We start from the raw sequence: 12,187 nt of genomic DNA on the forward strand, positions 1-12,187 counted from the left end.
CATGTTACAGGGCCCACCACTTTCAATGCTCAACCTTCCCCCACCCACCGGCTGCTGGGAAACCACTCCTGGTTCAGGCCTTGCAATTTGGCACATTTATAAAAGATGTAAAATGAGAGGCAGAGGAGGAGAAGGAGGAGGAGGAGACAAAAGCACGAGGTGTCTGGAGTGGAACAAATACCAGACATGCACCGTGCACAAGCTCCCAAAACCCACCCACCCAATCTCTCCACCCCTATACCCTCCCTCCATTCCACCCAGAACAATTCCAGAGACCCCTGCCCACCTTCCACCAAACACCACTGGAATCGGCATCTAGCAGAAGATGAGGAGGGTGGGGGACACAGGGGCAAAGGGCATTGCGGCCCTGCCCCAGACAAAAGGGATGCAGCCTGAATGGAGAGCCTGTGCAGAAAGCAGCCCCAGCCCATAGGTTGGGATGAGGTGACAGGGTGGGCCTTTCCCACCAACATGGGCATGCAGGGGGATGGCCTTTAGGACCAAGTTGAGAGACAGAGGAAGAAAGAGAGGGAGGGAAGGAGAGAGAGAGAGAAGAGAGGAGAGGAGAGAAGGGAGAGAGGAGAGAGGAGAGAGAGAAGAGAGAGAGAGAGAGAGAGAAAAGAGAGAGAGAGAGAGAGAGAGAGAGAGAGAGAGAGAAGAGAGAGAGAGAGAGGAAGAGAAAAGAAAAGAAGAGAAGAGAAGAGAGAGGCTGAATATTCCCCCCAGAAGGAAGTCCTCCCCACCAGAAATCTAAGGCAAGGGGGCCAATGTGTCCCCTCCACACACCCCCAGCATACACGTGACTCCTGAGTTCAGCCCCAAAGGCAAATCCTTTTCCTTTGGGGGCTCATATGGACCAAGTGAGCTCTCTGTAACCCCTGATGAAGGAGTCTGAGTAGGTTACCCTCAGACTGATGGATCTTGGCTCTCCAAGGGAGCTCTGATGGGGGGCCAGCCCTTGGGCAGGGAAGGAAGCCCTGGTCCCATCCAGTCCACTGGACAAGGACAAAGCTAGCCCCCACCCTCACCCTAACTGGCAGAGTCAGTGTCTGAAGTCTCCAGAGTCAACTTTCCGGGTCTCCTCTGACCAGATGAGAGTTAGCTATACTCGAACAGGGGGTCCTGAGCCAGCGGTCAGCGGCACTGTGGAACCACATTCATAATCCAGGTCTACTGGGGGTGCCACAAAACTGCTCAGAGAACTCCCTGTCTGCCGGTCCCGAAAACTCTGAATGTAGCTCTAGGTAAAAGAAATGACAAATCTGAGATTCACTCCCAAACCCACACCCTTGAGACCTCCCCATCCATGATCTATTCCCCAAAACTCCCGTTCCTATGATGTTCCACCCCTAAAATCCATAGGATTGAGACCCTAGTCTCCCAATCTGAACAAGCAGGTCCTGTGACTCCAGAACCAACTTTTTAAAACTGACCCGTGGTGCCATGAACAAAATGCCAGCTCTGTCCATGGTATCAAGAACCCAGAATCAGCCTAACCTAGATGTAAGGATTCTTGCCAACAAAGCCACAAGCAGGGAGGTGGAAACAAGGGGTACTCACAGGGGAGAGCACGTCTCCATTGAAGCGTTTGACAGGCACAGGCCTTCGTCGATAGCCAGAATCAGGAGGACCGGGCTTTGGTGGGGCCCGGGTACCCCGAGAAGGAGCCCGAGGGGGTCTCTTCCTTCTTCGCTTCTCCTTCCGCTCCTCACGCTGCCGAATCCGCATCAGTTGTACTCTCCGCTGCTGCCGGCTAATCACAACTGAGAGGGCAGAAGGTGGGGGGAATAAAGACCATTGGGCACTCAGGCTTTTTTTTGCTCCTAAACCACTCCCGAAGCTTCCTACATAATGAACTCCAAGCTCCCAAAATCTACCCTTGATTCCTGATTTTTTCACCCTTGATGTGCTCCCCAATTCCTCTTCCCATTAGAGATAATGGAAGATGCACTGGGATTCTCATTTCAATACCTGGATTCTAATCCTAGCTCTTTCCTAGTATCTATGTGACCTCAGACAGATACAAAATGAAAATACTCATTTTCCCTACTTCGGAAAGTGTTTTATACTTATAAACTATACCTATTGTATATAAATCAAATGCACTATCTCTGTCTCTCCCTCTTCAAAGGGTCATTAAAAGCAGGTCCCCTCTAGGTCACTCTTCTCCTACTTTACTCCATCCCTTAGTGTCTTCCCCGCTCAAGGTGGAAGGTTCTGCCCTCCTTCATCTCCATTTATCCCCATCCTCTCTCCCTCAGTCCCTCTATGTTTGGTCCCCAGGATACAAATATAACCTTAAATTTTCCTTCCCAGTCTTTTTGTCCATTCCTGTACAACATCCCAAGCCTCCTGGGTCTTTCTCCATTTTCCTATCTCCCCTCTGCCCAATCTGAGACTCCCCCCCCAACAATGGACTCCAGAGCTCCCCCAGTCCTGCACTGGTTTGATTTGCATCTCAGTGTCTCCTCCGGGCCTCCCTAGGGAGTTGGATCTCTAAAGTCTCTTCTAGCTCTGAATCTATGATTCTGGGCCCTTCCCGTCTAAGTCCCCTCTACCACCCCGCTGCTAACTGCTTCATCCTGCCGCCCCCGCCCCCCCCACCTGTCTGCCCTCTCCACCAGCCCCACGTCTCACCCTCAGTGTGGGAGTCCCCCTCAGCTGTGACTCTCCACTGCACCAGGACGCCCATCAGGCTGAGCAGGGGCCAGACGGCCAGGAGGGCCCAGCTCCGCCAGCAGAGCGGAGGCACCGGGGCCGCCCGCAGCCTCTCCGCGGCGTAGCGCCCCAGCAGCAACAGTTCGGCAAAGTAGTCCGCCGCGGCGGCGATGAGGGCGGCCCCGGCCACGGCCGTGGCCAGCGTGGTGAACGGCCGCGGCCAGCGCAGGGTGAGCAGGGCGCACAGCAGGCCCCCTCCCAGCAGCAGCCCCAGGGGCCCCCACACAGAGCCCGGCTGGTAGAAGGGGCCGGAGCCCATCAGGGCGGCTGCCCCCAGCAACAGCCCGAGCAAGAGGCCGACCAGGAAGAGCCCCACGCTGCGCACCAGCATGGCCACCAGCCCGCACAGCAGGCCGATGCCCAGCGCAATGCCCGCACTTGCCCCGCGTTCAGCTGCGTCTCCAGCACCCGCTCTCGGTAACAGAGCAGGAAGATGACCACTGAGCCGAACAGGAGTCCCGTGAGAAAAAGCACAGCCTTGAAGCAACGGTAACCTGTGGGGAACACGGGTAGGGGGCAGAAAAGGGGCTAAGACCAAGGTCATGGTGCAGGTCCAAGAGGTGAGGGTCATGGGATGCCAGGAAGATGGGGGATCAGAGAAAGGGATATAGAGATGAGAAACAGAGGTCAGAGAATGAAGGTCAAAAGGGTCAGGGTGACAGGTCAGAAGGCTAGCAGGACTTCAGAAGAAGGGATTGTGGGATCGGATAAATACTGTAATAGGATCGGAGAAAAGTAGGTCACGGAGAGCCTAAGACATTAAGGGAACCGAGGAGGAGGAGGGTCAATGGGAAATCTGAGGGCTCATGGAGAGGGTCACTGGGATATGATATTAAGAAGCAGACCCTGGGCAGGAAGGATACCATCTTTCTCATACATATCTCAATTCTGAACTTTTCTTCCCTTTCCAGTTCATACCTTGGCCTTGATTTCTGAACTACTAATGTAGACTATCATTCATCAGTCCTCATCTGGCTTCCAAAATACTCGAGTTGCTCCAAATTCTCCTGGCCTAAATATGAACTTCTGCCTTCCTTCCCCTTTATTGCTCCTAAAGCAGAAGCTGGATTTTTACTAAACTTTAAGGACAAAGCAGGGAGAAATAAAACCAATCCACAGAGTAACTGTCAAGCTATAGATCCCAATAATTTTATCCCAGAGTTCCCCTAATCTAGTCCTAATAGGCTAGCACAGCCTCCTAGGCTAACTAGCCCCATGCCCCGGCCCTCTCTCACACAGGGTAATACATCCTTCCCCTGGTTTCCCTTCAATCTCTTTTCTGGGTTCCTTCACTTCCAAAGGGAGTACTTCCTCTGATCCTTCCCAACATTAATCTGCCTCATTATCAATGTGGAAGCCAGTAAAAGTGGGGCTTTTCTTCACAAGGAGAGGCCATAAAAGTTATGAAAAGGTTAGAAACCTAGAGATCATGAGGGTCCAAAGAAATGAAGTAATGGGATTCAGAGAAATGAAGGCCACTGCCTGCAGAATATGTCAGGAACACAGAGGGAGGAGGGTCTGAGAGATGGGATGATGGTAAACCTGAGAGATAGAAAATATAAGAGGTCAAAAAAAGAGAAGTTAGAGAAATGTAAAGGGTGGGAACGAGAACAAGGGAGATCAGAGCAACAGAATCGATGAGGGCCAAATATATAAATCATAAGGGGCTCAAGAGATGGGGTCACATGACTCTAGAATATCAGAAAATGGTCCAGGGTAAAGTGGTCACAGAGAAAAGTTATAGCAAATTCAGATATAAGGGTTATGGAGAAATCAGAGATGTGAGTCATGGGATCAGAGACTGAGCCCTCATTTCATAGAAATGGGATCAGAGCAAGGAGTAATGAGGATATATAAAATGAAGGCCAAGTTGGGGAGCCCTGAAGGCAAAGGTATGTGACAGACAAGTTATCTTTGTGTATGTCTGGAGTGATGGCATATTCTATTTTAGAGGTGATAGAAAGAAGTTATGTTCTTCAAGGATATCAAAAAGCTGTGGAAAGAGGGCTGGATGTGCAGTCTGAGAATCGGGGTTCAAATTTCAGCTCTGCTACTTCTTCTCGTGCAACCTTGGGTTTAATCCCTCAGGCCTTCAGTTTCTATATTTTTAAATTAGAGTGTAGGGGAGGGAGATGAACTAAAAGACCTTTAAGATCTCTTCCAGCTCTAAATCTTTATTCCTAAAACTTTGATCTAGAAGGGAGATAAATAATTACACAGTAAAAAGTTAGGGACCCAGAAAATCCATAGAGATAGACAAACTCTAAGTCAGTGGAGAGAGTTCTGTTGACAAATGGCATCATTTTCTTGGACAAATGGGACTGTAAGGCAGCCAGAGACTCTAGAGCTAGATGGAATTGCCTTTTCAAGCTAGACCCAGAAAAACATGGGCTAGGTAAAATAGCTTACCATCTAGTACTACCCAGATTAGGACTGAATGGTTTTTAGTTTACAATTCTAATTACCTTACCCTAGTATTTTCTTGGCAGCTAGGTACTAAGTGGCAGTCAGAGCACTGAATCTGGAGTTAAGACCTGAGTTCAAATCTGGCCTCAGATGCTTACTAGCTATGTGATCTCAGGCAAGTCACTTCACCCTATTTACCTCAGTTTCCTCATATATAAACTAAGCTGGAGAAGGAAATGGCAAACCATTCCAGTATCTTTCTTGGTAAAGAAAATCCCAAATGGGGTCATGAAGAGTAAGAAACAACTCAGCAACTGAACAATAGTGTATTCTTAATTTGTGTATACATTTTCTCTTCCTAAATAAATCTAGAAATTGACTCTTGTAGTCTTTATTTTTTATGTTAACAGAGGTTAGAAAGGAAAGAGAAAACAGATACCACAACTGAGCGTTCAAATTATGGTTACAATTGCAAAAGAAAGGAGAAATAGCCATTAAGACTTAGAGGCAGCAACTCTCAGAATCCAGGCAGGATTGGGAACCAGAAAGATTAAAGAAGCATGAATGGAACTGTAGTTCAGTAACCTGATAAACTTAGAAAGTAATAAAAAACAAAAAATTTAAGCCCAAGAGCAAAGGTACCTTCTGCTGGACCAAAGAAGTCCTGGAAGCTGACTGAATTCAGTAAGATCTAAGCTAACTCTGGATCCACTGATAAAATGATTAGAAATGAAGTTTAAAGATTGCAAACCAGGAAACAATGGGGTTTTTGCTTTTGGGGTGAGAAGATATGGATAAAGGGTAAGAGTTTAAGAGACACAAGAAACCAAAGATCTGGAAATTGTAAAGGCATCAGACTTGGAGCTGGAAACTACCTCAGAAGTCATTAATCCAACCTTCTCATTTTACAAATGAGGAAACTGAGGTCTCAGCTAATAGCAGAGGTATTAAGTAGGTGCCTAGTCAAGGTATCACTCTAGTAAAGTGTCACATGTCATCTGGAAGCTGGTGGTGCTGAAGCCTTTAGCACACAAGTTGGGATGCAGATATGGACTATTCGAGGTGAGAAGTCGAAATCTCTAGATTTGGGATCAGGGAAAATAGAAGAAAGGAGGGGGTAGTCTGAGTTCCCATCCAAATGAACTTCCAGGTCCATCTATTTGCCCAGTTACTTTAGAAGCAGCACCCCTAGATTGGGTAACGTCCTACAGTCCCATTACAACTCCATCATAAGAGGTTCAGTCGCAGAATCTATAAAAGGGATAGATTCACAGGAGGAAAAAAAAAAAAAAAGGAGGAGGCGGCATAAACAAGAAGCAGCCTTGTTCTTGGCTTCATACATGCAGCTACTCTTAGGACTAGAAGATGCAGAGACGCCTCCAACCCTGTCCCCTGCCCCAGCTCCGACCCCAACCCCCAAAGTCCCTCTCTTCCAGCACCAAACAGGGACATCAGGGAATAGCAGGGGATGGGGGTCCCGGAAGGAATGTAAGGAAAGGAATGAGAGAGCTTAAGATGATGGCTTAGGGAAAGGTATTTGGGATCTTGAGGGAGGGATCGATTATCCCAGGATGGGAGTTGGGGTTCCCCAGGGATTTGAGCCTCACCAAAGAAGCAGTAGACAACACCGAAGAGGCAGCACATGGTGCAGACAAGGGAGGGCAGCGCCTGGTACCTCCGCTCCACGGGCTGCTCGCAGGAAACACCCCAGAGAGTTTCATCTGGTTCAGGGGGCAGCAGCTGGAACCGTAGTGTCTCCACAGTGCCGGACATGGTGCCAAGGAAGGAAGAGGGGTGGGGTCACCCACCTGGGGCCGCCTGGCAGAGAGGGAGTTGGGGTCATCCACCTGGGGCCGCCTGGCAGAGAGGGAGTTGGGGTCACCCACCTGGGGCCACCTGGCAGAGAGGGATTGGGGTGACAAAAGCCTGCTGTCACTAGGATGGGAGCCAGGCTTGAGAGCTTTCGACAAGGACTCAGTGGAACAGTCTCACAGAAGAGAGCATTTAAGCCCACCACTCAGGACCATGGGAGATGCACATAAGTTCTCCAGCTCCAAGGCCATTATAACAGAGGGGCAGAACAGTGGGGAGAGAAGGCTACTGATGCCTGAAGGGGCTGAGGAGAGAAAGATGAAGTGAGATGAAGGAAGCCCTGTGGCTGGAGGGAGTGGAAACAGAGGAACTATGAAAGAGGATGTAAAGGGGATGGGAGACAAAGTAAGGAGTGGGAGGGGATTCAAGGGATTGAGGATGGAGGGTCTGGGCTGTAGAATAAAGAGGACCAGGGGCTGAGATTATAGTGGGAGATGGGAATGTTGGGGAGGAAGGAACCAGGGGCAAAGGGGCCGGGTGCCGAGAGGCCTAAGGCTGGGGAGGTCGAGGCAGGGCCGGAGAGTTCCAGAAAAGGGAAGGGGGTCTCGAAGAGTGTGTTGGTAAGGGACCCCAGGTGGAGAAAACAGTGCATTGTGGGGGACAGGGGCGGAAGGGCTGGTACCTGCACGGCACTGCCGCTGCTCCGCCGGCTCCTCGCTTGGGTCCCGCTCAGGCCCCGTGGCTCCCGTGGCTCCCGTGGCTCCCGTGGGCTCGGGCTGCAGCTCCAGCTCCAGCTCCAGCTCGGGCTCAGGCAGGCCCGGCGCCACGGCCCCATGCCCAGCAGCCCGCCCGAGGCCTCTTGGTGCTGATGGACAGCTCCGGTCTCTGCTCCTGACGTCACTTCGGGCGCACCACCCAGGCGGAGGAGGGCTGCTCCTGACGTCACCACCCTGCACGCACAGTCCGCGTCGGGGGAGGGGACGGGCTTGGCAGAGGCCGGCCCCCGAGCACAGAAGAGGGGGCACTTCCGGGCGGAGGAGTGGGCGGGGGTCGGCGATCTTCTGTCCCGCCCCGCTGCCCGCCCCCCTTCGGAGCGGGAGCGCTCGGCTCCACCTCCGAGGCGGGGCCGGTCCAGTGACACGTCGGACGGCGGCGGCGACTGCGGCCGGTCCGGGAGAGGCTGGACCTGCCTGCGCCCCCGCGGTTCTGGTCAGAGCGAGTAGGAGTCGAGACGGATCGCGGCGGCGGGACGCGGGCTCTGCCCCACGGAGGAGGATCGCGCTGTCGCGGCGCTCCCACCCCCTTGCTCCCCGGCCCCGGGCCCGCCCCCATCCCCGCGCCCCTGCTCCGGCCCCCAGCCGAGCACCCCTTCCCGAGAGCCCCCCTGCGGGGCACCCCCCGCCGAGCGCGCCCCCTCCTCAACGGGGCACACCCCCCCCCCCTCCCCGGGTTCCGGGGACCGGGCCGGGCTGGGGCTGAGTCGGAGCTGAGTCAGTCTCCGGGGCCGGGGCCATGCGGGCTTCGCTGTTGCTGTCGGTGCTGCGGCCCGCGGGGCCCGTGGCCGTGGGCATCTCTCTGGGCTTCACCCTGAGTCTGCTCAGCGTCACCTGGGTAGAGGAGCCCTGCGGCCCGGGCCCGCCCCGCCCCGGGGACCCCGACCTGCCCCTCCGCGGTTACACCAACGCAGCCCGCCGGCCCAACTCGGTGCAGACCAGCCCGGATCGCGAGCGGCCCGAAGACACGGAGAGCTGGGAACCCCGTGTGGTGCCCTACCGCCCCACGCACTCTAGCCATATCCCCAAGAAAGCAGTCAGGTAGGGAACACCTCTCTCTGCCCCGCCCCAAGACGAGCCAGCGGCCCCGCCACCCCCCACCTCTCAACAAAACAGCCCGGCCTCGGGGACCGAGCCCAGGCCAACCGAGAGCGGAGAGGGAGCCGCGGACGGGACTGCGGGGGGTTGGATCCAGCCCGGGCAGGAAGGGGCCGGCCTGGGCCAGGAAGTCTTTAGTCCCCAATGACTTCCTATGGCCCCACATCCCTAAGGAATGGTGGGGCCCTGCGGGGAGGTGAGAGTCAGCCAGTCCTGCTGCCCAAAATGACCTTTCCTCCTTTCCTGCGGGCTCCGGAGAGACTCCTCCCTGCCCGGGAGTTATCTTTTCCCGTCTGTCCGGTTAGAGGTACAGCGACACAGCTCTGACACTTGGGAGCTGGGTGATCGCAGGCAAGTCCCGACCTCTCTGAACTTTGTAAACAGAGATTGCCCCACTCACCTGAGAGTCAGCCCGGCCTAGTGGAGGGGGGGCCAGCCTTAGAGTCAGAAGGTTGAATGTTTCACCTCCCGCTTCACCTCCCCAAGATCTCTGTGGTGTGTTAGCTAGAGCCGCTAAGGTACAAGCTACATTGGAGTTGCTGTGATGGAAGGAATTCCCACATTGGGAGCTCCATCCACCAAGGAGTCACAGGTCAGGAGTTGGGAGCTGTCACTGTGATCGCACTTCCCTCTGCCCTAGGACCCGGTATATCAGCACAGAGCTGGGCATCCGCCAGAGGCTGCTTGTGGCTGTGCTCACTACCCAGGATACCCTGCCTTCGATGGGTGTGGCAGTGAACCGGACACTCGGACATTGGCTGGAGCAGGTGGTGTTCCTGACTGGCACGAAGAGCCGCAGGGAGCCCCTGGGCATGTCGGTGGTGGAGCTAGGGGAGGATGGACCCATCGGCCGGCTCCACCTGGCTCTTCAGCACCTCTTGGAGAAGTATGGGGAAGATTTTGACTGGTTCTTCCTGGTGCCAGACAACACCTATACAGAGGCCCACAGGCTAGCCCAGCTGGCTGGTCACCTCAGCTTGGCCACAGCCTCCCAACTCTACCTGGGCCGGCCTCAAGAGTTCATCGGGGGAGAATCCGCCTCCAGCCGATACTGTCACAGTGGCTTTGGGGTGCTGTTATCCCGCATGCTCCTGCAGCAACTACAACCGCACTTGGAGACTTGCCGAAATGACATTGTCAGCTCTCGGCCCGACGAATGGCTGGGCCGTTGTATCTTTGATGTCACCGGAGTCAGCTGTACAGGCGAGCACCAGGTGGGGAGTTGGGCTGGAGGGCCTTCCAAAAGGGGAGCGGGGTGGAGCATGGAGAGTCAGGGCTGGGGATAGAGTGAGAGAAATGGTCCCTCTTACTCCTTCCCCTGTCCCCGGCCCCAGGGCGTGCACTATAACTACGTGGAACTGGGCAGTTCTGGGGAGGCGCTGCAGGAGGGGGATCCCCACTTCCAGAGTGCCCTGACTGCCCACCCAGTGCGGGACCCCGTGCACATGTACAAGCTGCACAAGGCTTTCACTCGAGCCGAGCTGGAGCGCACCTATCAGGAGATCCAGGAGCTGCAGGTAAGGGCCAGAAGCCGCGAGATGGGTCGGTGGGGGAAGGAGGATTGTGGGAACCTCCTGTGACGCCTTTCTCTTTCCTCTCACTCAGCTGGAGATCCAGAACACCAGCCGGCTCTCGGTGGATGGGGAACAGGAGGCATCCTGGCCTTTAGGCATCCCAGCCCCGTTCCGTCCCTCCTCTCGATTTGAGGTGCTGAGCTGGGACTACTTTACGGAGAACCACGTTTTCTCCTGCGCCGACGGGTCTCCCAGTTGTCCTCTGCGAGGAGCCGACCGCGATGATGTGGCCGACGTGCTGGGGGCTGCCCTGGAAGAGCTAAACCGACGTTACTACCCGGCCCTGCAGCTTCGCAAGCAGCAGCTGCTCAATGGCTACCGGCGCTTCGACCCGACCCGGGGCATGGAGTACACGCTGGACCTGGAGTTGGAGGCGCTCACCCCAGAGGGGGCCCGCAGGCACCTCACCCGTCGAGTCCAGCTCCTGAGGCCCCTGAGCCGGGTGGAAATCCTGCCGGTGCCCTACGTGACGGAGGCGTCCCGGCTCACCGTGCTCCTGCCGCTGGCGGCAGCCGATCTCGACCTGGCGCCCCACTTCCTGGAAGCCTTCGCCGCGGCCGCTCTGGAGCCGGGGGACACGGCCGTGGCGCTGACCCTGCTCCTGCTCTACGAACCTCAGCAAGCGCAGCACGTGACCCACGCCGACGTCTTCGCTTCGGTTAAGAGCCGGGTGGCGGAGCTGGAACAGCGGTACCCCGGCTCCCAAGTGCCCTGGCTCAGCGTGCAGACGGCGGCCCCCGCGCCCCTGCGCCTGCTGGACCTGCTCTCCAAGAAGCACCCGCTGGACACGCTCTTCCTGCTGGCCGGGCCAGCCACGGTCCTCACTTCCGACTTCCTGAACCGCTGCCGGATGCACGCGATTGCCGGCTGGCAGGCCTTCTTCCCCATGCACTTCCAAGCCTTCCACCCTGCCGTGGCCCCCCCGCAGGGCCCGGGGGCCCCCGAGCTGGGCCGGGACACGGGTCACTTTGACCGCCATGTAGCCAGCGAAGCCTGCTTCTACAACTCCGACTACGTGGCGGCCCGGAGCCAGCTGGCGAAGGCTTGGGATGGGGAAGAGGAGCTCCTCGAGGGCCTGGATCTCTACGAACTGTTCCTCAAGTTCTCCAGCCTGCACGTGCTGCGGGCCGTGGAGCCCGCTCTGCTGCAGCCCTACCGACACCAGCTGTGCGGGGGGCAGCCCGGCGAGAACCTCTGGCAGCACTGCCGCCAGAGCGTCCTGGAGGGCCTGGGCTCCCGGGCTCAGCTGGCCATGTTGCTCTTTGAGCAAGAGCAAGGGAACAGCACCTGATCCACCTGGAGCCGCCGCCACCCAGTCCGCGGAAGCCATTGCGGCCCTCCCTCCCCTGCGGAAATTCGAGCTGCTCTGCCTCCAGCCCCGGGGGCTTAGCTCTGGAGGGGGCCCTTCAGCCTCGGGGCTGGAAAGAGCCAGCAGCAAGCAGCAGCGATTTCTGGGTGGGAGCCTGGTCTCTGCTCTGGGGACTTGGGGGAGAGACTGGAGCCCTCCCACCTCACCTTGCCCGGTTCCGACATTTGGGCCCTGGCCTTTTTAAGTATTTATGCAGAAAAATCTGCTCGACGCCAGCGTCCCTCCCCCCATGGGGGGTCCAGCCTGGGGGAGTGGGGAGCTGCAGGTGAAAGTCTGGATAGAGTCATTCTGGGCTTGAGGGCCTGGCTTACAAATAGAATTTAATGGATGGTCAGGAGTCCCTAGAACCGAAATCCACCATCCCCTGATGAAGCTGATTGCCTTTAATAAACCAGCTGATCTTGTAGATGTGAGCTCTGGTTATTATTCCTGCTCTC

General features: G+C 55.8%; 2 protein-coding genes across 2 annotated transcripts; one reads left to right on the forward strand and one right to left on the reverse strand.

Annotated features, from left to right (window-relative positions):
• Nucleotides 1-663: 663 nt before the first annotated feature.
• Nucleotides 664-7,811, reverse strand: TMEM198 (transmembrane protein 198). Its single transcript, XM_051983483.1, is given in 6 exon segments — nucleotides 664-1,240; nucleotides 1,561-1,763; nucleotides 2,638-3,105; nucleotides 3,108-3,212; nucleotides 6,732-6,942; nucleotides 7,619-7,811. Coding segments are annotated over 5 exon segments (1,080 nt in total). The 5' UTR covers nucleotides 6,898-6,942; nucleotides 7,619-7,811; the 3' UTR covers nucleotides 664-1,102.
• A 635-nt stretch (nucleotides 7,812-8,446) lies between these two features.
• CHPF (chondroitin polymerizing factor) lies at nucleotides 8,447-12,156 on the forward strand. Its single transcript, XM_051983481.1, has 4 exons — nucleotides 8,447-8,750; nucleotides 9,448-10,021; nucleotides 10,142-10,324; nucleotides 10,413-12,156. Exons 1-4 carry the CDS (start codon nucleotides 8,449-8,451, stop codon nucleotides 11,670-11,672), a joined length of 2,319 nt encoding a protein of 772 aa, XP_051839441.1. The 5' UTR covers nucleotides 8,447-8,448; the 3' UTR covers nucleotides 11,673-12,156.
• The last annotated feature ends 31 nt before the right edge of the window (nucleotides 12,157-12,187 follow it).

Source organism: Antechinus flavipes, chromosome 3, assembly GCF_016432865.1.
Source record: "Antechinus flavipes isolate AdamAnt ecotype Samford, QLD, Australia chromosome 3, AdamAnt_v2, whole genome shotgun sequence".
Taxonomy (NCBI): Eukaryota; Metazoa; Chordata; class Mammalia; order Dasyuromorphia; family Dasyuridae; genus Antechinus; species Antechinus flavipes.